The sequence below is a fragment of the Crotalus tigris genome, unplaced genomic scaffold, assembly GCF_016545835.1.
Source record: "Crotalus tigris isolate CLP2741 ecotype Arizona unplaced genomic scaffold, ASM1654583v1 scf7180000021815.149296, whole genome shotgun sequence".
In the NCBI taxonomy this organism is placed as follows: domain Eukaryota; kingdom Metazoa; phylum Chordata; class Lepidosauria; order Squamata; family Viperidae; genus Crotalus; species Crotalus tigris.
Window position 1 is genome coordinate 37,752 of NW_024098688.1, and position 24,565 is coordinate 62,316.

Genomic DNA, 24,565 nt, shown 5'->3' on the forward strand with positions numbered 1-24,565 from the left:
ATATATATATAGATTAATAACTGGTGCACATCACCTGCCACCTGCCTGGCTTGACGTCTTGCTGGCTCCTCAGGGACTCCTCCATCAGGGCCACCGCCTGGGAACAGGTGTCTGGTCCTCCTGCCCGGATCCAGCTCTGGAGGTCCGATGGGAGGCTGGCCAGGAACTGCTCCAGGATCAGCAGCTCCAGAATCTGCTCCTTGGTGCGTCTCTCCGGCCTCAACCATTGGCGACAAAGCTCCTGGAGCTGGCTGTGGATCCTCCGGGGGTCTTCCGTATCCTGGCAGCAGAACTGTCGAAAATGCTGTCGCTGCTTCTCTGTTCTCAGGGCTTCCCCTCGCAAGATGGCGGCCTTGACTTTCCCATAATCCTCTTGGGTTTTAGCATCCAGGCTACGGAAGGCCTCTTCCACCCCTCCGCTCAGAGCTGGCCGGAGACGGGCCGTCCATTCTCCACTGGGCCACCGGCAGGCAGTGGCCACCTGCTCAAAGGAGGCCAGGAAGGCCTTGGGGTCTTCCCAGGGAGAGGCCTCTGACATCATCACGGGGTTTCCTCCCCTTCCTGGATGGAGCGTCCTCAGGAACGCCTGCCACTGGGCCTCCCAGTGTTCTTCCATCCCCCGCCAAGGCTCCATTTTGATTTTTTGTGATGCTCCGCATGCTGGCAGCTCCGTCATATACAGAGGCTGAACCAGGCTGGTGGGCTTTCCTGCTCTGTCTTCCGTCTCTGCTTCTGCAAAGCGCTGCTCTTTCATCGCCCGTTCCTCCCAATTCTTTGCTCTGAGGCTCTATAGAGAGAGAGAGCAATTCAAGGGTTGATCAGTTTCAGCAGAGCATCTTGCAAACATTGAACGTTTAAGACAGTGTTTCCCAAACTTGACAATTTTAAGGCATGAGGACTTCAACTCCCAGAATTCCATAGCCAGCAACGCTGGCTGTGGAATTCTGGGAGTTGAAGTCCACATGCCTTAAAATTGTCAAGTTTGGGAAACACTGGTTTAAGACAGTGATGGTGAACCTTTTAGAGACTGAGTGCCCAAACTACAACCCAAAACCCACTTATGCATCGTCAGGTGCCGGGTGGGTGTGGGGTATTGGGTGGGCATGGCTGCGGTAGTAACGGCAGACGGGGTGGGACTAAAAAGTTCAATCAATCGATTCCAACTTTGCAAGATCTTTTTTTTTCCTGCGAGAAGTTGAAATTGACTGATTGAACCTTTTTTTTTTTTTTTTTTGCACAAGGTGGCGGAGGCCTAAAGCAAAAAGGTTTTATAAAACCCAGCTGAAGGCCTAGAACTGGGGCGACGGTGTGCGTGCCCACAGTGAGGGCTCTGAGCGCCACCTCTGGCACCCGTGGCATAGGTTCGCCACCACTGGTTTAAGAGGTTGCGCAGAGTTGGGGGGAAAAGACCGTGGTTATTATTTGAGAACCTTTCTCAATCTTTTTTCTGAATAAAATGGGTAGACTCTTAAAAAAAAAAAAAACATTCTTCCCACCCAGATTCACCCCTTAATTACGAGATCATTAGGTAACAATAGAAGCGAATATCCATCCCTCACGGTTGAGCTGGGGAGACCATGGTGCTCTCTAATTGTTTACTTGCAGACGTTTCTTCACTCAGCTAGGTAACAAGATCAGTGTGTGGGGGGGATAGGGTTTGCTCCCCACTTAAATGCAGTAACTTGCCCTGCTACTGGTAGTTTTGGTGGGGTGTGTGATTTTTCTCCTTGAGATTCCTTGATAGGATATTATTTTCTGCTTGACCGTTGTCTGGTGTAAAGCGGGTATTAACGCCAGACAAACACAATCAAGCAGAAAACAATATCCTATCAAGGAATCCCAAGGAGAAAAACCACACCCCCACCGACAATGGCAGGGCAATTTACAGTATACATCCAGAGAGGAAGCCCCATACTGTCTCTCTCTGATAAAGTTACCTAGTCAGGTAATGAAATGTCTGCAAGCTCGGAGAGCACCAAGGACTCCACACATTAGAGTGGAAATATCATAGTTATTAAAGTCACTGAGCAAAAGAACATTTCTTACTTCTTTTAAAAAGAACCAGGAAAACATAGTGGGTGCCCACATACCCTTGACGTCCCAAATGGCATCCAATCATAAGAGGAGGCTTAAATACACAGCACCAGTTGAACATTCATGAGTTTCTCCAAATTCAGAAGCGTTCCGAGTTCCTGCAATGTCACGAGAATCTGACACTTCTGGATGACAAAGAGTCAAAAAGCTGTAAGGGTTGAGCTGCCCCCAACTGGGGTTGCTAAACTTTTGAATTTTTAAGGAGCACATCTCCTTCTTGAAGAGTTTTATCTGCAAGTCCATAATAAGTGAACAATCCCAGAACGCTAGGGCTGGAAGGGAACTTAGAGGTCATCTAGTCTAACTCCCTGCCTAGAGCAGGATTCCTCAGCCCATCCCAGACAAATGGTTGCCCAATATTTGCTTAAAAAGCTCCAGGCAAGAAGCCCCCGAGAAGCAGGTCATCCCACTTCTGTACTTAATAGCACTCACAATCAAATTTCTTTCTTTTTTTTAAATTTGGGAAAAAATCCAGATCCATGGATTGGTGAAAATCATTTGGTGCGGTCTACTTTTGGGGTACCTCTGACTTCCCAATCTGTCCCGGAGATCTTCCATCTGTGTTCTAGCCTGGCCTTACCTTCCTTGTTCAGGTATGTTTATCCTGATGGTGAGAACATCATACACTTTATAGCCGGGTTTTTCTCAACCTTAGCTCACTTTAAGATGGCTGGCTGCGGCATTCTGGGAGTTGAAGTCCACCCATCTTAAAGTGGCCCAGGTCGAGAAACACTTCTGTAAAGATACAACTGCAAGGTGATCACACCGGTCAGTCCTAGAGGAGATCAACTCTGACTGCTCTTTAGAAGGCCAGATCCTGAAGTTGAAACTCAAGTCCTTTGGCCACCTAACGAGAAGGGCAATTGAGGGCAATAGAAGGGGACAGCAGAGAATGAGGTGGCTGGATGGAGTCACTGAAGTAGGCATGAGCTTAAGCAGACTCCAGAAGATGGTAGAGGACAGGAAGGCCTGGAGGAACATTGTCCATGGGGTTGCGATGGGTCGGACATGACTTCGCAACTAAAAAACAACCAATGACACAACCCTCTTAAATCAGAGCCCCGCGCCCTTCACTCAGCTGTTCAATTTGACGCTCACAGGGTGAGTCCCTTAAAAACAATTATTTTAATGGCTGGTGCAGGGGTAGGCAACCTTGGCTCTTTTATGACTCGTGGACTTCAACTCTCAGAATTCCTGAGCCAGTCGTGCTGAGGGAAAAGGGAGAGGTTTCCAAGCTGAGCCAGGCTGGCTCAGGAATTCTGGGAGTTGAAGTCCACGAGTCATAAAAGAGCCAAGGTTGCCCACCTCTGGACTAGTGGAACCAGGTATGATGATGATGATGATGATGACGACCTTGCTGAGGAGCTGCCACCAAGATTTACCACCGGCAAGAAGGATCGGGCAGCGAGGACACACACACACACACACACACACACACACACACACACACACACCACTCCATCCCACACCACCCCCGCGGGAAGGGACGGTGCCTTGAAGGAGCAGGATGGATGGATGGATGGATCGCGGTGATCTCCTTCCGCCTCCAGAAGCCAGCCCCCCCAACCCAACCCTCCACTCCGGGCACACGAAGGATCCAGCCTGCCCCGCTTGTTGGAAGTGCGAGCAAAGCGCGCAACACAACGCAATGTAAAGCATGCAATGAAATGCACTAGGCCAGGGGTAGGCAACCTTGGCTCTTTTATGAGTCGTGGACTTCAACTCCCAGAATTCCTGAGCCAGCCTGCTGGCTCAGGAATGCTGGGAGTTGAAGTCCACGAGTCATAAAAGAGCCAAGGTTGCCTACCCCTGCACTAGGCTGCGTGGATTACACCCGGGCCGAAGGCCAGAGATGCAATGCGACCTTCTTTGCAACACGCCACCGCATTCCAAGCGCCGGATTGCAAGCCAAAGGCCGCCCTGCTCCAGCTGCGCCCCCCCCCCAGGTTAGCTCGTAAGGACAGCGCCCGCTCCCCCTTTACCTGGGCCCGGGTAGGTGAGGAGCTGCGAGCCCAGCCGATTCCCACGACTCGCGATCCCTCCTGCTTGGCGACTGCGGCCTCAGAAGCCGTTCTCAAGGTCGCCCCCTCCCGGCCGGCGCTAAAATAGCACTTTCTTCGCGGCGCCGAGTAAAAGGCGGGATGGATTCCCCCAATCCCGGATCCTCCTTCAAGTGCGGGGAGTGGCGCGGGGAATATGTTCCCTCCCCGCCAGGGAGAGCTTGTCTGCTGGCTGTCCCGAAGGTGTTTTTTCAGGAGGCAACTGGACCTTCTTGTCTTTCGCTTCTCATCCTAAACAGGATGATCCTAGAGCAGGGGTCTTCAAATGTAGCCCTTTTATAACTTGTGGACTTCAACTCCCAGAATTCCTCAGCCAGGCATGCCTGGCTGAGGAATTCTGGGAGTTGAAGTCCACAAGTCCTAAAAGGGCCAAATTTGAAGACCCCTGTCCTAGAGAGTCACTTCTCTGAAATGGTATAGGGCAGGGGTAGACAGCCTTGGCTCTTTTATGACCCATGGACTTCAACTCCCAGAATTCCTGAGCCAGTCATGCTGAGGGGAAAGGGAGAGGTTTCCATGCTGAGCCTTGCTGGCTCCGGAATTCTGGGAGTTGAAGTCCACGAGTCATAAAAGAGCCAATATTGCCTTCCCCTAGTATAGGGTCTCTCTTGCTTGATCAGGGGGCTGGACTAGAAGACCTTCAAGGTCCCTTCCAGCTCTATTCTATTCTGTTCTGTTCTGTTCTACTCTAGTCTAGTCTAGTCTAGTCTATTTTATTCTATTCATCCAAGATGTTAGCTCTGACTGGATGGTGGGAAATGGAAGGATTTATACTCCTTGCAGACTGGTCATTTGCCTTCTTTTAGAGTATCATTGAGGCCACTTGGAGGTTTATCTGTGTCTTCAAGGAAGATGACTTAAGTAGTGCAAGTGTGTGTGGAGCCTTCTTGGCTGCAGGATGTTTTGTGCCCTATTCCTTCACTGCTGAATACAGGTGCAGGCCTGTATCTGTGTTGTCTGCATCTCAAACTGAAGGGCAAATGGTTCCTGTATTCCATTTTCTGGAAATCCGTTCATACTTCTGCACCATTTGAAGGGTGCTCATCCCAAGATGCACAGCTACATGTCTATGGAGATTCTCAATCATCCAGGACATGGTTGTCCCAAAAGTACTTTTTCAGGAGGCAACTGGATTTTCTTCTTGGATGATTCTTAAAAAAGCAGCTTGGGGAAAAACATGACCTGGATGAGAGAGAATCTCCATAGACATCCCTGCTGGCTGAGTTTTCTGCCAGTCAAGCTTCTTCCTTGTATGGCAGAGAAAATGGCTGCTAAGGAAGACAGCCAACCCCCTCACCCCTCAAGGTCAGGGCTGCAAAACCCAGGCGACCATTAGGTGGCACCAAAGAGTGTGGTTCTTATTGCAATGTAGTGTTTCTCGACCTTGGATCTTTTTGGGGGGGGGGGGAACAAAAAATCTCACTTTTAAATAAAACACTGAGATGTAATCACCCATATTATATTTGCTAAAAATCCTATTGTATTCAAGTATTCATATAAATAAAGGCAACAAGAGATTGGCACTCTGCTTTGCAGTTCACTGAGTTTTTATTAAATCTTTGCTTTCATTATTTATTTGTTAACATTCAAATCGGGGATGGCAAACACTTTGATGACTGTTTATAGTATCCTGGTTGCCAGTCTTAACTTTGAAATGCAAATAAGTTCTAAGATAAAATGCTAAGAAGACCTCTGCTGTTATATTGTTTTTTGTAAAGTTGGGAATAGCAATAGTTGAGCTTGTTTTTTTAAATGAAACCTCTTGTGATGATTGCCAATTTTATTTATGCAATTGTGGCCTCATACGACCTCACAAACAAGGTATTGCATAAATTCTGACATTTGGGAACAAAGTGAGGAGAAAGTCATGACGCATTATACTTGGATATAACGCACGTACTTACCTTACGCACGTACTGCATATATGAGAGAATAGTAGCGGCGATAAGATTTTCCAAAAAATTAAATAAGGCAATTCTACAAAAAAAATATTTATGAAATTGCCCATCTCACCTGCATTATCTCTGGGCAGTTTACAAATAAAAACACAATGCAGTATTGTGGCATTTGTTCCAACAAGCGTGATGCAGGTCCATGCAATCAGAGGGACGTGTGCTCTGTTGTATATTGTTGTTAGTTGCGAAGTCTTGTCCGACCCATCGCGACCCCAGGGAAAATGTTCCTCCAGGTCTTCCTGTCCTCTACCATCTTCTGGAGTCCATTTAAGCTCACGCCTACTGCTTCAGTGACTCCATCCAGCCATCTCATTCTCTGTCGTCCCCTTCTTCTATTGCCCTCAATATTGCCCTCAATATGCCCTCAAATTGTATTAATAGTGCCACTCAAAAACTAGCTAAATAAATAAAAGCCTGCCCAACTGAATGAGATAGATCTGATTTCATTTTTCAAAATACTTTTCTTTTACCACAGATGTGTTTTGGGGGCTTGGGATAATGGTCCTTGACAAAATGGAAAATAAGAATCGTTTACAAAATATGTCATTGTCGTAAAAATGTTTGAAATTCCTTTTTTTGAGTTAAAAGGCCTACTGGCAGCACTCGAGGTCCAACCGTACCAGAGCCTGGCAAGTACGGTTATAAGTTATAAGGGTTGTAAAGCAGATCACCAGATTACCCAACCGAGTTTTACAACCTCTTTCGTGGCGTTACGCAATCGTTTGTTCCTATGGGGCTTTTTTTTTTTTTTTTGCTGGAAAAAAAGGAAGTAAACACCATCTTGGTCAGGGGTAGGCAACCTTGGCTCTTTTATGACTCGTGGACTTCAACTCCCAGAATTCCTGAGCCAGCATGGCTCAGCTTGGAAAGCTCTCCCTTTCCCCTCAGCATGGCTGGCTCAGGAATTCTGGGAGTTGAAGTCCACGAGTCATAAAAGAGCCAAGTCTGAAGACCCCTGTCCTAGACAGTCACTTCTCTGAAATGGTATACGGCAGGGGTAGGCAGCCTTGGCTCTTTTATGACTCGTGGACTTCAACTCCCAGAATTCCTGAGCCAACCATGCTGAGGGGAAAGGGAGAAGTTTCCAAGCTGAGCCATGCTGGCTCAGGAATTCTGGGAGTTGAAGTCCACGAGTCATAAAAAGAGCCAAGGTGGCCTACCCCTGAGTTGTTTGTTTGGTTTTGTCTCTCATAATGCCTGGTACAAACAACATACAGGAAATCGCAACTTGCATTAATTTGTTTAGTAACCGTTCGAAGTTACAACAGCACTGAAAAAAGTGACTTATGACTGGTTTTTCACACCTACCAGTATGACCGTTGCAGTATTTCCACGGTCACATGATCAAAATTTGGGCCCTTGGCAACTGGCATATATTTAGGATGTGTCCTGGGATCACGTGGTCACCATTTGTAAGCAAAGTCAATGGGGGAAGCTGGGTTCGGTTAACCACCTCCAGATTAGATTGGATTGGATTAGATTAGACTGGGTTAGATTAGATTAGGGTTTGGCCAGTCTAGAGACAAGGAGTAGGGGTGACATGATAGCAGTATTCCAGTATTTGAGGGGCTGCCACAAAGAGGAGGGGGTCAAGCTATTCTCCAAAGCACCAGAGGGCAGGACAAGAAACAATGAATGAAAACTAATCCAGGAGAGAAGCAACCTGGAATTAAGGAGAAACTTCCTAACAGGGAGGACAATTAACCAGTGGAACAGCTTGCCACCAGAAGTTGTGGGTGCTTCATCACTGGAGGCTTTTAGGAAGAGACAAGACGGTCACTTGTCTGGAATGGTATAGGGCAGGGGTAGGCAACCTTGGCTCTTTTATAACTTCAACTTCCAGAATTCCTGAGCCAGCATGGCTCAGCTTGGAAACCTCTCGCTTTCCCCTCAGCATGGCTGGCTCAGGAATTCTGGGAGTTGAAGTCCATGAGTAGCCAAGGTTGCCTACCCCTGATATAGGGTCTCCTGTTTGAGTGGGGGGTTGGACTAGAAGACCTCCAAGGTCTCTTCCAGCTCTATTCTGATTGACTCACTTAGCAACCGCAGAGATTTGCTTAACAACTTTGGTAAGAAAGGTCGTAAAATGGGGCAAAACTCACTTCACAACTGCCTTACTTAGCGAAGGAAATTTTGGGCTTAACCATGGTCGTCAAGTCAAGGACTACCTCTAAAGGAGTGTTGAAGCAGTGACTTTATTAAGTATGATGGTACAGACAGAGAGCTCACTTGGGAACGGACTGCCTTTAAAGGTCTTTTATACAGCTTCAGGCCCAGCAACGCCATGTTTCCTGTCAGCATGAAGAGTGACTCTCAAGGGAAATAGCCTTTCACATTTTCACTGAAATCCTTTCACATATTTCAATGCCCATCGCTGCATCTTTCTGAATGAAACCCTGGAACTATTTCCCAAACTAAAAACACCCTTCTAGGGCTTCTACAATTACGAGTCCAATCCTTCTTGAAGTCAGCTCCTTGATGGATTCATGAAGCAAGCACAGATAGTCCTCGACTTACAACAGTTCAGGGACCGTTCAAAGTTAATGGCACCGAAAAAAAGTGACTTATGACCGGTTTTTTTTTTTTCACTTACGACCACTACATGGCCAGGTGATCAAAATTCAGATGATTGACAACTGATTCACATTATGACGGTTGCAATGTCCCCGGGATCATGTGATCCTCTTTTGTGAGCTTCCGACAAGCAAAGTCAATGAGAAAGCCAGATTCACTGAACAACTGAGTATCTGGGTTACTAGTTTATTTATTTATTTATGAGACTTATATACCGCTTTAAGTGCAAGCACTCTCTAAGCGGTGTACACCAGTAAGCAATGTATATATATATATTTACATTGCCCCCAACAATCTGTGTCCTCATTTTACCTACCTCGGAAGGATGGAAGGCTGAGTCAACCTTGAGCCGGTGAGATTTGAACCGCTGACCTGCTGAACACAGTCAGCTAAAGTGGCCTGCAGTACTGCATTCTAACTGCTGCGTCACCTTGGCTCGTTTAACGACTGCAGGGATTCACATTAGTTTAACGACTGCAGGGATTCACATTAACAACTGGGGCAAGAATATTCGTTAAATGGGGGCCAAACTCACTTAACAAATGTCTCACTTAGCAATAGAAATTTTGGAGTCAATTGCAGTCTGCTGAGGACTAGCTACTGTATACCTCACGTCTGACCTCTCCTCAAAATTCTTGCTTCTCAGGCATCTTCCCCACACTGGGAACATTTGTATGGTCCTTCACCAATAGGACATCCGGTACCGTATTAAGGCTGTCTCTAGCATGAATTCTCTGGTGAGTTTTTAAATTTCCCATCTGACTGAAGCTTTTCCCACACTGGGTACATTTATATGGGGTCTCCCCAGTATGAATTCTCTGGTGTATCTTCAAAACGTTAGTATGAGTAAAGCATTTCCCACATTGAGAACATTTGTACGGTCTCTCCCCGGTATGAGTTCGTTGATGTCTCTTCAGAATCCCTGTCTCCCGGAAGCATTTGTCACAATGGGAACATTTGTACGGCTTCTCTCCGGTGTGAATTCTCTGGTGCTTCCTCAACGTTCCCATCAGATTGAAGCCTTTCCCGCACTGCGAACATTTGTATGGGGTCTCCCCGGTGTGGATCCGGAGATGCCTCTTCAAAATGCCCGTCTCTCTGAAGCATTTCCCACACTGAGAACATTTGTAGGTCTCCCCAGTGTGAATTCTCTCGTGTATCTTCAAGCAGTTGGTGTGACTGAAGCACTTCTCACACTGGGAGCATTTGTAGGGTCTCTCGCCGGTGTGAATCCTTTGGTGGGTCTTCAGATTTCCCGACTGATTGAAGCATTTCCCACAGTGGGCACATTTGTAGGGCTTCTCCCCGGTGTGAATTTTCTGGTGCTGCTTCCAGTATTTCGCCTTGTTGAAGCATTTGCCGCAGTGGGAACACTCATACCAGCCTTCTTCGGTTTTGCAAGCGGGGATTTTGCTGAGCGAGTTCACACTGCTGTTGGTTTTGGCATGTTCAGGAGAGTTGCGTGTTTCTCCAAGACGGTTACTTGGATACGTCTTCGCGTTATTAACCCCTGCATTCCCAGTGGTTTCAAACCTTTCCTCAACTACCACGTTTTCCTCTTTTTGATTCGTGCTTGTATACTGGTAGCTCTCCTCAAATCTCTGAGGACGTAGCTCCAATTTCTCCGTCGAAGGCACTGCACTCAGCTCCATGTGGTAGAGGTATCCTCTGTCGTACTGGGAAAACAAAGGCCTGTTACTCTCCTTGGAAATAGTGGCCTTTTCAATAACAGCAGTAGTAAATTCCTGTTGTAGTGAGGTACGTTGGTTCTCACACCCCAGGGCAGGCTTTTGCTGCTGCTGCTCTCTTGACTTGTAACCTTCTTCCTCCATTTCTACCTTTACTGGCAGATTCCCAGAATTAAACTGTTGATCTCTCCTGCATGTTGACTCCGGTTCCTCTCCTCGATTCTCAGAATTCTCCACTTTGATCTCTGTTCCCAGTTGGCTCTCTACACAGGAAGAGAAAGAAATGTGAGCTTATTTGTCTCCAAGATGTTTCTAATCTCCTTCTGAATGGTTTTTCCTTCCAATGCTTGTCTTTTTGACTCAACGATTATATTAAAGATCCTCCTTACTAATAAGCACAAAAAACATCTTAGCCTTTTGAGGCAGATCCAGTTAAGGCACTGGTTCTCAACCTTTTTAATGCCGCGACCCCCAATCGGTCGTAAGTCGAGGACTACTCAACTGGTCGTAAGTTGAGGACTACTCAACTGGTGCAGCACCGTTTGCAGAATGGGACTTTTGACGGGCTCAGCAGGGCAGAAACAGCCTGGACAATTTCTATTGGCTTTTGAAAGCCAATAGAATTAGACTCTATTCAAGAGAGTCTATTCTACTGGCTTTCCAAAGTAGCACAGCTAAGGAAAAGGGGGAAAAAATGGCGGACTGCGTTGTTTGGCGACCCTCGTGAAATGGTCGTTCGACCCCAAATGGGGTCCCGACCCACAGGTTGAGAACCACTGGGTTAAGGTAACAGGCTCAAAGAAATACCGCAATCCTATTTTATTCATTTAAATCAGTGATTCTCAACCTTGGCAACTTTAAAGCTACATGGACTTCAACTCCCAGAATTCCCCAGCCAGCACATGCTTAAAGTTACCACGGTTGAGAAATACTGATCTAAGTTATAATGATAGATTCTTGAAAGCCTGGCTGCATTGCCCCTTGCTTCCTTTTCACGCTTAATTTAGACTTGTCTGCAACTGTCCGTAGGTGTCAAGGCATACCTGCGCTGTGAAGGGGTTGATGGGTAAGCAGAAGATTGCCAATAATTGCAGATGGACCGACACACACAAACACACACACTTCCCAAGTCTCAAGTACGCTATGATATGGCAATGCCTATCTTACATGCTGATTAGTTGAAAAATTTCCTGTTGGGAGGTGGCCGGAAGGCAAGGCACATTCAAACAACAAAATGGAGGTTGTGTACGTGCCGATGCCATGTTATCTGAATAAAGATTCTTTAAGGTAAATAATGCCTCAAAGTTCTTTGAAGAGTAACATCTGTCGGAACCATGACATTAAGCCAAAATCTGACTTCCCCTCCACTCAGCACATAAATCAAAGCACAATTCCCTCCTACAACTAACAGTCATAAATCTCATTCTCCAATTAGTTTGAAATGCTGGCTTTCCGCCCAGTTCTTTATCCCGCCATGCCTTATCATCTCTTATTGCAATAGTGTATGTCTAACTAACTCCCATCACATTCCTCCCCCGGTATCATCTAATTCAGTGGTTCTCAACCTGTGGGTTGGGACCCCATTTGGGGTCGAATGACCATTTCACGGCCAAACAACGCAGTCCGCCATTTTTCCCCCCTTTTCCTTAGCTGTGCTATTCCCTTTTATTCTATTGGCTTTTGAAAGCCAGTAGAATAGACTCTCTTGAACAGAGTCTAGTTCTATTGGCTTTCAAAAGCCAATAGGAATTGTCCAGCCTGTCTCTGCCCTGCTGAGCCCACCAAAAGTCCCATTCTGCAAACAATGCTGCACCAGTTAAGTAGTCCTCGACTTACGACCGGTTGAGTAGTCCTCGACTTATGACCGGTTGGGGGTCGCGGCATTAAAAAGGTTGAGAGCCACTGATCTAATTCTAAGAGTAAAGTGTAAGAAAGAAAAAGGCTGCATCTCCATATGTTGCCAAAGCAAGAACATCCAATGTTAGCAGCGTTGACAGTGCTATTCAGCTCCCAGAAGGAAAACTGGATCCTTTGCTAGGATAGCTGGATTAATGCATTGTTCTCCTTACCTAAACCAGCTACGTTTTCATGGTCCTCCTGTAGGACTTGCCAGGCGGCTGGCTGTTGAACTGGCTGTGTCACCTTCCACTTGGTTGCTTGCAAACGCGCCTCTGACTCCTTGAGACCCACAAATTCCTACAAAGAATAAGAGACATCCAAGGCCTTTCCATCAGAGCTTTTGCTGCTGCAGAACAACAGGATTAAGGTAATGCTTAATCCTGGGTCCTCATTTTACCAACCTCGGAAAGATGGAAGGCTGAGCCAACTTTGAGCTGGTCAGGATCGAACTCCTGGCAGTGAGCACAGTCAATCTGCTGTACTGCATTCTAACACTGCGCCACCATGGCTCCCACCCGGGTCTTCTAAAAATATCTCGGAAAGGACACCCCCTAGTTTTTTGGATTGTAAACGTAAGACGGGGAGAGAGATATACTTTCAGACTTCCCAGATTTTGTTAATCTAGCCCAGGGGTAGACAACCTTGGCTCTTTTATGACACGTGGACTTCAACTCCCAGAATTCCTGAGCCAGCATGGCTCAGCTTGGAAACCTCTCCCTTTCCCCTCAGCGTGGCTGGCTCAGGAATTCTGGGAGTTGAAGTCCACAAGTCATAAAAGAGCCAAGGTTGCCTACACCTGATCTAACCTTACAATAGTTAAAGCTAGTACTTCTGGGTCTGCTTCTGGTCTGGACTATCTCACAAGGCTGACATCAAAGTTGCATGTCCATCTGTCCTCAACTTATCCACAAATAAATAAATAATAACAATAATAATAATAATAATAATAATAATAATAATAATAATAATAGTAAAGTTGGAAGGGACCTTGGAGGTCATCTAGTCCAACCCCCTGATTGGGCAGGAAACCCTACACCATTTCGGACAAATGGCTGTCCAGTCTCTTCTTAAAAACTTCCAGTGTTGGAGCATTTACTGCTTCTGGAGGCAAGCTGTTCCACTGATTAATTGTTCTCACTGTCAGGAAGTTTCTCCTTAGTTCTAGGTTGCTTCTCTCCTTGATTAGTTTCCACCCGTTGCTTCTTGTCCTGCCTTCAGGTGCTTTGGAAAATAGCTTAATTCCCTCTTCTTTATGGCAGCCCCTGAGATATTGGAATACTGCTATCATGTCCCCCCTTGTCCTTCTCTTCGTTAAACTAGACACACCCAATTCTAGCAACCGTTCCTTATATGTTTTAGCCTCCAGTCCCCTAATCATTTTTGTTGCTCTTCTCTGTACTCTTTCTAGAGTCTCAATATCTTTTTTACATCGTGGTGACCAAAACTGGATGCAGTATTCCAAGTGTGGCCTTACCAAGGCATAACTGGAATCCTAGTTAAAAACAAAGCAAACCAATTATTGTTTAATCCGAAACAGTATTTTCCAAAACCTTGGCAACTTTAAGATGTGTGGACTTCAACTCCCAGAATTCTCTATCAAGCATCCTGGGAGTTCTGGGAGTTGAAGTCCACACATTTTAAAAGTCGCCCAGGTTGAAAATCGCGGATCTAAAGGGAGAAGGGCAAGCGGCCAAGATTAGCTCTTTATCCAGACCCCAAATCTGGAACCAAGCAAACTGTTTCACAAGGTTGACATACATACCTCTCTTGGTGCAGTTTGGACCATCCCAAATAGTTCAGAAGGAAATAATTGGATGGGGTGACTCGAGGATTTGATGTCACGTCCTGCGGGTGAGAATCAAGGCATTACAATCAGAACGCGTTTATCGCTTTTCTCTTTGGTGGTTAGAAATACAACAGCATAAAAGAGGTGTCATTTTTAAAGGACTAAGACAGAATTCTTGCAGAATAATTTTTATAGCAGTGGGAAAACCCCCTAATTTTGAAATCTGTGCCTATCACAACTTTTACATTTTTTGATGCCTACTTTCTTAGATCAAAGTTTCTTACACTAGGGAACTTCCAGATGTATGACTCCTGGACTTCAAATCCCAGAATTCCTCAGTCCACCCAATCACTCATAAAAAATTTGAGAGTTGGAAGTCCAGATATTTGAGAGCTGTCAAGGGTACGTAGGAAAAACTGCTTTAGATTCTGTCCATCGCAAAGTTTTTTTTTTCCTATTGTCTGTTTATTCAAATTCACGAATCTGAATTTGGAAGTCTTGTAAATTTATGGAAAAGCTGTGAGGTTCGACAGAGGCCGGCTGTGATAGAGATTTATCAGCTGTCACCAACATTATTCTAATAATCTTAGAGAGAATATTATTCAAGTCAGGAGGACATTGTGCAAAAATGGTAATAATCCAATGACACTTTAGGTAGCTGAACTGCATTTATCAAAATTTATTCTAGAAAATCAGAGCTTGATCTTTAAGCGATGCGGGATATGAACAAACCAACAATTTAACCCTACACTAAAGTAAAAAAATAGGAGGAAGATTACTACTGGTAGCATACAATTTGTGCCAAAAGGAACTGCAGTGTCTAATCTTCGAAAATCAAAGGGCCAAGTTTCAAGAAATGTTAAAAATATTTAATCATTTTCCGCATCTATTTAACTCCCTAAAAATGCTTTACAAAGAGGGAAGTACAGTGTACACATAGTGTAAAAGTCCAAAATTCTGGATTCATATTATTCAATCCTATTACAATTCTTTTTTGGTTTCAACTCCTCACATTTGTTAATACAGGCTTGGAGAAAATACAGTTGCAAAATATAGTTGCAAAAATATTGAATTTGACTTCTGATGAAGAACGCTGCCTCTGTGGAACCTGGGTATTGGCTACCATTATTAGATCATTCTCAAATGACAACGGCAATTGGAATCAGAACTGACATCACTAAGCGATACGGTCATTGGGTTTGGGTAGATTAAAAAGTGGCATTGTCAAGGATGAAACTTCGGCAGCTATGTGTCTCGTGTTTCAACTTGCCTTTAGATAAAGTGGGGGAGGTGTTACTTTTATGTGGGTAGATGGAGAAATGAAACTTCTTCGATTCAGCTGCAGACTGTGGGAACCTGAAGCCTTGTCAAGGACACCAGAAGAGGTGTAGATTTGAAGCAGACAGTTCCCATAACAAAATGGACTTGTTGATATGGATTACATAAGACATTGGGGGTTTAGCTGGGGAAAACTATTGTTTAAATCTATGAATTGGTGTGGGAACCTCAGAGGTAGTTTTGCTTGGGCATAACCATGCAGTGTATTCAATAAACAGTTAGGATTTTCAGAAACGGAATTATTTTGAGGTTTTTTTTTCTCGAGCTGGATGTTGACAGGTATACATGGCACTATAAAAATGAAAAAAATTGAAAAGTATATTTTATACGATCTAGATTTTATATTTATCTATTTAAGGAATGTGTGGGGCTGCCAAATCAAACAATTATGAGTGTGGACAATCTAAAACCGGTAATTTTGACTTTGCCAATATTACTAATACAGGTAGTCCTCACTTGATTGCAACTCCATTCCTAAACGTTCTCATCCTAAAGGAAAACCCGACATGACCATATTCAACGTACAATGTCCATTCCAATTACAGTCATTAAGCAAATCACCCAAGGTTGTTAAGTACATCACACATAACCATGACTTATGACTTCTCGTTGGCTTCCTCACTGACTTTGCTCGCTGGAAGCCTGCAATGAAGCCTGCAAATGGTGATCATATGACCACAGGATATGCACCGTTGTAAGCGTGAGCCAACTGACAAGTGCCTGAATTGTGATAACATGACCCCCAGGGCAGGAATAGGCTCTTTTTATGACTCGTGGACTTCAACTCCCAGAATTCCTGAGCCAGCCATGCTGAGGGGAAAGGGAGAGGTTTCCAAGCTGAGCCATGTTGGCTCAGGAATTCTGGGAATTGAAGTCCACGAGTCATAAAAGACCCAAGGTTGCCTACCCCTGCCCCAGGGGATACTTCAACAACTGCAAGTTCGAGCATTGGTCATAAAAACTCTTTTTTTTTTCAGCATGTCGTTAACTGTGGACAGTTGCGGAACCTACAGCCAGTAAGCAATGTCTACCTGAACCTTAAAGAACAGAATTAATGTTAATGTTAATACTATAAAGCTCTTCTCTTTGTTAAACTTTTAGTGTATTTTAGCCTAAACTTTTAAGTGTACTTATCTAGCGCTGTTGTTTATAAATTTTTATTGCACCGTCAGGGCCTTTTATATTTGCTTTTTTAAAATCTCACTAGAATCTGGAATAGAAATACATTAAAAGGCCTCCAGAAAACCAATCCAGGCAACAACATTTAGCCCTAGATTTTGGCTCCCTGCCTCAGCGTCCCAAGTATAAAAGAGCAGCTGCATTTTTCTCCCTCCAGGGTTTTCTTACCTGGCACCCTGATTTCCACTTCTTCATTTTCTCTCTTCACGGCCTCCAAGGTCTCTTTCTCTGAATATAAGAAATCGACATGTTCTTCATTCATTGAGCCCTGAAAGAGTAACACACTCCTTCTCACAACAAAGGGACTCTTTTGCTCACCCCCCCCCCAAAAGCTCTCAGTGGTCCCCCCCTCCCAGCGCCTATGAGGGTTGTCAGAGGTCAATCAAGCTACAATATTAACCTGTTCCTTACAGTTTTGGAATAATAACAACAACAACAATAATAATAATAATAAAGTTGGAAGGGACCTTGGAGGTCATCTAGTCCAACCCCCTGCTCAGGCAGGAAACCCTATCCTATCTTGGACAAATGGTTGTCCAGTCTCTTCTTAAAAACTTCCAGTGTTGGAGCATTCACCGCTTCTGGAGGCAGGTTGTTCCACTGGTTAATTGTTCTCACTGTCAGGAAATTTCTCCTTAGTTCTAGGCTGCTTCTCTCCTTGATCAGTTTCCATCCATTGCTTCTTGTCCTGCCTTCAGGCGCCTTGGAAAATAGCTTGACTCCCTCTTCTTTGGGGTAGCCCCTGAGATATTGGAACACTGCTATCGTGTCCCCCCTGGTCCTTCTCTTCATTAAACTAGACATACCCAATTCCAGCAACTGTTCCTTATATGTTTTAGCCTCCAGTCCCCTAATCACCTTTGTTGCTCTTTTCTGTACTCTTTCTAGAATCTCAATATCTTTTTCACATTGTGGTGACCAAAACTGGATGCAGTATTCCAAGTGTGGCCTTACCAAGGCATTGAAGAGTGGTATTAACACTTCACGTGATCTTGATTCTATCCCTCTGTTAATGCAGCCTAGCACTGTGTTGGCCTTTTTGGCAGCTGCAGCACACTGCTGGCTCATATTTAAGTGATTGTCCACTAGGACTCCGAGATCCCTCTCACAGTTAGTGTTATTGTGCAAGGTACCCCCTATACCAGGGCTTTTCAACCAGTGGTACGGGTACCACCTGTGGTACATTGACACCTGGTAGGTGGTACGCGACCATCCTAGAAAAGTGGTAGCGGGGGAGGGGAATGAGCTGAACCAGTGGCAGCACCGCACAAGCCTGACCAAGAGACAGCTGGAGCTACAGGGCTGTCAGGGCTCAGTGGAAGCGCCAGGATCAGTGCCTCTTTCCAGCTGATTGGCACTTCTTCAGGACTGTCAGGGCTGAGCAGAAGCACCAGGATCAGCGCCAGGCTCCGTCTGGAGCTCGGCGCTGATCCTGGCACTTCAGCTGAGCCCAGGAGAAGCGCCGATCAGCTGGAATGTTGCAGCATCTCCAAGGTCTTGTGATTTACATTCACATGCTTGGCAACTGATTCATATTTATGACGGTCACAGTGTCCCAGGGTCATGTGAAGTGACCAAAACCTGCTGCAACCACCCACCCGATGGGGGGAATAAAAACCAAACACTCCCCCACCCCACCCCCGCTGCCAATCCTCAACAGAAATGCTCACAACAATGAAAACCTCGGACAGGAGGAAGAGTGCCGCCGGGTGGGCAGGCAGGTATCTTGCTCAGCTGTGGCTTGGGGGGGCATTTCTTTCAGTGCCATTGTAACTTCAAACAGTCACTAAGCGAACTGTTGTAAGTCGAGGACTACCTGTACTTTATCATTTTTTTTCTTTTTTGGGTGGTTCAAGTTTTTGACACCTTGCTAGGTGACTGGTGGTACTCGGATATTGCCATATCCTAAAAGTGGTACAATGGGCGAAAAGGTTGAAAAGCCCTGCCCTATACTATACCTGTACATTTGGTTTTTCTTGCCTAATGTAGAACCTTGCTTTTTTCACCATAGAATTTCATTTCGTTAGGACAAGTGGTCCTCGGCTTACGACCACAATTGAGCCCCCAATTTCTGTTCCTAAGCAAGACAGTTGTTCAGTGAGTTTTGCTCCATTTTACGACCTTTGTCGCCACTGCTGTTAAGCGAATTACTGTCATTAAGCGAATCGTTTTGTCATTAAGCGAATCTAGCTTTCTCCATTGACTTGGCTTGTCGGAAGCCAGCTGGGAAGGGGACAGATGGTGATCACATGACCCCAGGACAGTGCAATTGTCAAAAAATACATGTCAGTTGCCAAGCATCCAGATTTTGATTGTGTGGCTATGGGGATGCTGCAATGTCGTAACTGTGAAACACGGCCATGTCACTTTTTCCAGTGCTACTATAACTCTGAACTGTCACTAAATGAATGATTACCTGTATTCTTCGTGTCCCTCTATCCCAGTGATTTGTAAAATGTTTGGCCCAATTGAATATTAAGTCCCCCTCCCCAAAAAAGACAAGGAATTACAAAATTGTTCCTCTGCCCCAGGGGTAGGCCACTTTGGCTGTTTTATGACTGGTGGACTTCAACTCCCAGAATTCCTGAGCCAGCCATGCTGAGGGGAAAGGGAGAGGTTTCCAAGCTGAGCCAGGCTGGCTCAGGAATTCTGGGAGTTGAAGTCCACGAGTCATAAAAGAGCCAAGGCGGCCTATCCCTGCTCTACCCAGACAATATGATATAGGTCAGTGATGGCAAACCTTTTAGTGACCGAGTGCCCCCAAAACCGCCCTGCCCCTGCTCCACCCACCCGCCTGCTCCACCCCTTCTGCCGCCGCTCCGCTCACCCGCAGGTCCACCCACCACCTCCACGGCCACCGCAAATCGGCCAGACGGCCCTATAGTGCCATGGTGGCCCCTCCATCCACCCGTGCCCAATAGCACTATCTGCAAGTGATGGGGCACAAGGGCGGAGTCTTGTCCCTGCTGCCCGGCTGCCATGTGCTCCGCGCAGGCTGCGCCGGGGGTTGACTCTCTTCCAGGGGGGCTGCTGGTGAGGGAGCTGTGGGGGGAGGCGGGTCTGGGGTGATGGCACGAGTGCCCACAAAAAGGGCTTTGAGTGCCACCTCTGGCACGCGTGCCACAGGTTCTCCACCACTGATATAGGTAGCCCTCAACTTCATTTAGTCAACCAAGTGATGTCACTGAAAAAAGTTAATTATAACCGGTCCTCACATGACCATCGCAGCATTCCCATGGTTTGGACGCTTGGCAACTGGTTCATATTTATGACGGTTGCAGTGTCCTTGGGTCATACGATCCGCTTTTGCGACTTTCTGGCAAGCCAAGTCAATGGGGAAGCCAGATTCACTTCACAACCGTGTTACCAACAACTGCAGTGATTCACTTAACAATTGTAGCCAGAAAGGCCGTAAAACGGGGCAAAACTCACTTAGCAACCGTCTCCCTTAGCAACAGAAATCGGCTCTACTAGGGTCGAGGACTACCTGTATATTGTCAAACGTACCTGATGTGACCCTGATGTGGCCTCTTGTTGGTTCCCCAGGAAGTCCTCCACCAGGGCCACCGCCTGGGAACACGTCTCAGGTCTTCTACCTTGAACCCAGCTCTGGAGTTTGGGAGGCAGGCTAGCCAGGAACTGCTCCAGGATCAAGAGCTCCAAAATCTGCTCTTTGGAGCGTCTCTGCGGCTTTAGCCATTGGCAGCAAAGCTCCTGAAGTTGGCTTTGAACCCTTCGTGGGTCTCCCACCTCCTGGCAGCAGAACTGCCTGAAGCGCTGACGCCGGGCCTCCATTTTCACGGCTTCCCCTTTCAAGATGGCGGCCTTCACCTTCCCGTAGTTGTCCCGTTCTCCGATTTCCAGCTTCTGAAAGGCCTCTTCGGCTTCTCCGCTCAGGGCCGGCAGGAGGCAGGCCGCCCACCACTCTCTGGGCCAGCGGCAGGCTTGGGCCACCTGCTCGAAGGAGGCCAGGAAGACCTTGGGGTCTTCCCAGTGAGAGGCCTCCAATAAGTGGGACTTGCCGTCGTCTCCTGGGCGAACCGGTTGCAGCGTCCTGAGGAACTGCTGCCACTGCGTCTCCCAGCGCTCCTCCATCCCCACAAAGGGGGCCCTCTGGAGCCTCTCAAAGGCGCCCCATCCTGCTTGTTCAGACGTAAACGGAGGCCGAATTGCAGAAGGGAGTTTTCCAGCGGCTTCCGGTCCTTGTTCTGGATTGAAGGCTTTTTTCTCCATTGCCAAGTTACCTGCCGTCAGCCCTCCGAAATCTAGAGGCAGAGCATGTTCAAAGTGGATCGTTTGGTTATCATTTTAACCCCCCGCCACGTTTTAGAGACCCCACCCCCACTAACCTTAAAAAAAAAAGTATTATAAAAAAGCGGGTTCGGTTTCCTGTCCAGGTAGTCCTTGACTGATGACCGGTTCAAAGTTACAACAGATCTACCCTGGGGCTACTTAATGACCGTGATTCAAAGTTACGACAGTCGCCCACCTCGGCATTCATACAAAGTGCATTTAATGGATATTTGCAGGGTCCTGAGGTCATGTGACTATCTCATACGACAGTTTTGCCAAAAACCGCACATATTAGCGTACCATTGAGTCACTTAACAACCATGCCCTTTGCTTAATGACCTTGATGGTCACTTTATGACTGCCAGGCTCACTTAACGACCACTGCAAAAAAGGTCATGAAATCAGGCTGGTCAGGTGACTGACCCATTTTATGACTGCCACGATTTAGGACTGTGATCAGCAGGTTCCATTACAGTCATAAGTCAAGGACTACAAAGCCCTCTTTCTGCCTCAAAGGAAAGCAACTCTTTCGGTTCCCCTTGATTAAAAAAATATCAAACCAGATTTCAGTCAGAAACTATCATCATATCTGTAAATCAGCTGTGGATAGAATATCCCCTGAAATAATCTAAAAAATTCTTGGGGGCAGAAAGGGGATAAAAAACACTGTTAAGATGTACATTCCATCAGAAATTATTTTCTGGCTTCTATTTACCCGTTTCATTCACTTCTGAATTTTATTCATTTTCTGTAACAGCATCACCTCTTTAAAAACCAAGTTTTTTCCCAAGCCTGGGGGGTTAATGTTTATTATTTGTTTAATATGCCCTGTTTTATTTTGTTGATTTTGCTGTTAGATTAGTCAGGGCTCTTTGGTTTCATATTTTTAGCTGCTTTTATGTTTTCTCTAGTTTTGTACACTGCCAAGTTGGGCAGCTAATAAATTTACCGGTAAATCAATTTGCAGGCTGCCCCAAACGGATCCTGAGCAGCATCCAATTCCTCCAACCCATAATTGGGAGATTTTATGCATACACATAAATAATCCCAAACACTAAAACTACAGTTAAGGACCTAGCTAAAACGGGGGATCCGATTTAAACCCAATAAATGGAATTTCACAGGAATAGATGCAGCTTTTCAAGGCTTCCCGGCATATTCCTCTCGGAATAAAAAGCACTTTAAACATCCAGCACTTTAAAAGGCAAAATCCTTCAACACGTTTAGGGGTTATCATCGCCCCACTCCATGACAGAAACCTCTGAAGTCATTGCTCATACTTAACTTCGTCTCTTTTATGCCCCATTCCGGGAAGGGTACCCCAAAACCAATCCTATCCCTTTGTCTCCCCGAAAAGTCCAAGAGGCGAGGGGCTTTGCTTCCAGACGGGGGGGGGGGGGGAATCACCGCGCTTGCTGCCACCTTCCCGCAGCGTTGGGCCAGACCGGAACAGCGAGGACGGAGGAGGGTGGAGGTCTCCCCATCCTCCCCCGCGCCCCGCCGAGACCCCCCGAACGGCATGCTCGGTTGAAAATGCAAGCAATGCAATGCAACGCACATAGGCGATGCAACGCAACGCACATAGGCAATGCATGTAGCCCAGACCCTTCTTTGCTTGGAGAGACGGAGCGAAGGACATGCGGGCTCCCCAAAACGGAGGGGGAGGCCTCCCCGTGCAACGCTGTGTGCCCGCGGCTCAATTGCAAGACGGAGGCGGCCTTGCTGCAGCAGCAGCAGCAGCGGAGATTAAAAGAGCCCGTACCGCAAAGACGACCGCCTTCCTGCCGCCTCCGTCGGACCGACGCGAGACCCCCGGACGCCCTTTGCACCCGGTCCAGGCAGCCGCTTTGCTTTCCCCCATCCCCCCCAAGACAGTCCCCACCCTCCCTTCTCTTTGCGCTCTTCTGCTGACCGGGCGGAAGAGCGCCCGCGGGCGCCCCCTATCGGACTCCGCCTTCCAGGCACCCCAAAAAATTTTTAAAAAGGGGATTAAACGCAGGGTTGGGTGACTTCTCGGAGAGGTTGCGTGGTTAAGAATAACAGAGTAAGAGAGCTGGAAGGGACCTTACAATAATAATAATAATAATAATAATAATAATAATAATAATAAGGAAGATGAGAGCTATGCCAGAGGTTCAACCATACTGGACAGGTCTCATCAGAGGAGTCAGACAAAGAGTGTCTCTCCCATAAAAAATATGGTGAGACGCAAATTTCAGAATGCCATACCGGCTCGGACGTCGCCCGGGTTAACAAGGTCCGCACTAGATATTGGAGTTCCTGGATATCTGGTGAAAAATGGGTTACAGGACTCAGGACTGTTGGCTGAGCAACCAGGGCTAGCAGCTGCAGAACTACTGGAAGAAAAGGTGTTTACCCGTCGCAGGTACACAGTGATGGAAAACAAAGAAATAATGATCTGTTACTACAGATCAAGTCCAACAAGGCGAGGATATCTAAAACGAATGCACCAATTCTGGAAAGAACAACATCCAGAATCAGAAATAACAGAACAGAGACTAGCAGATCAACGCCGATTTATAACACGAAATAAAGTATTCACAGAAACAGAATTGGACGAACTGCAAAGGTTTACCCAGGGCAAAGAAATCAAAGCCTTACCAGAAGTAATTCAGAATGTAGAGGCAAACCAGGGGGAGTTGGCAGTGAAGGAATCCAGTAGAGATATACAACTGTTCTCATTTGGAAACCAGGCACCTCTTCCTCAGGAAGAACAAAACCCTCTAACTAAAGAAATAAAAGAATTGAAACAAAGAATAACTGAGCATCTAGAACAGCACAAAAACAACAAAATAAGGCTGCCTGCATTGAAGCTTGTTCCAAAGAAACAGCTAGCACAAGCATTAAAAGATGCAAATACTGCAATAGCAAGTATAAGCACCAATTCACTGCAAGAAACAAACCAACTAATGTACAGCACAGCTGCAGTTATAACAGAATACCTGGGATGCAAAATCAACAAAAAAGAAAAACAAACAAACAGTGCACCAGAAAAATGGAAGGTTAGACTAGAAAATAAGATCAGCAAGTTAAGATCACATGCAAGCAAGCTAGAACAGATGAAAGAAAAGAAGCTGAAGAACAAGAAGACCAAAGAATACCTAATCAAGAAATACCACTTAGAAACAAGGAAGATCAAGGAAGCACTGGAAATAATAAAGCAACAAATAACAGCTATAGCCAGGAAAATCAGTAGATATGAAGCTCGAATTGCAAACTATAGGCAGAACCTCCAATTTCAATCCAATCAGAAACGTTTCTACCAATCCATCAATGGAGAAACTGCAAGGAATCAGTCAGTACCTGACAAGGAAGAAACAGTGCAGTTCTGGAAGCAGATATGGGATAACCCAAAGAAATACAACAAGGATGCGGCTTGGTTAAAAGAGGTGGATGCAAATAAAACAGAAGTTGAAATGAAAGAACTAGTAATAACAACAAAAATGGTAGAAAAAAGAGCAAAGAAAATCAAAAATTGGTCAGCACCAGGTGAAGATGAACTGCATGGGTTTTGGTTGAAACATCTAACTGTTATACACCCACTCATTGCCAAGCAGTTCAACAATATACTACAAGGAGGAGAAATTGAAAAGTGGCTAACAACTGGGAAAACCTACCTAATAATGAAAAATCCAGCAAAAGGGGCAACACCAGGTAACTACAGGCCAATTACCTGCT

The 24,565-nt window shown here is 46.0% G+C and overlaps 1 protein-coding gene across 1 annotated transcript in view; it reads right to left on the bottom strand.

The window, feature by feature from the left end:
- The window catches only part of LOC120296933 (zinc finger protein 502-like), a 30,954-nt gene extending 8,214 nt beyond the window's left edge, over positions 1–22,740 (bottom strand). Inside the window, exons 1-6 of the mRNA XM_039318995.1 lie at positions 22,629–22,740; positions 20,081–20,838; positions 16,742–16,841; positions 14,033–14,115; positions 12,441–12,567; positions 9,409–10,634 (exon numbers count right to left, since the gene is read on the bottom strand). Coding sequence (XP_039174929.1) covers positions 9,409–10,634; positions 12,441–12,567; positions 14,033–14,115; positions 16,742–16,841; positions 20,081–20,806 — 2,262 coding nt within the window. The 5' untranslated portion in view covers positions 20,807–20,838; positions 22,629–22,740. The remainder of the gene's footprint in view (positions 1–9,408; positions 10,635–12,440; positions 12,568–14,032; positions 14,116–16,741; positions 16,842–20,080; positions 20,839–22,628) is intronic.
- Between the last annotated feature and the right edge of the window lie 1,825 nt (positions 22,741–24,565).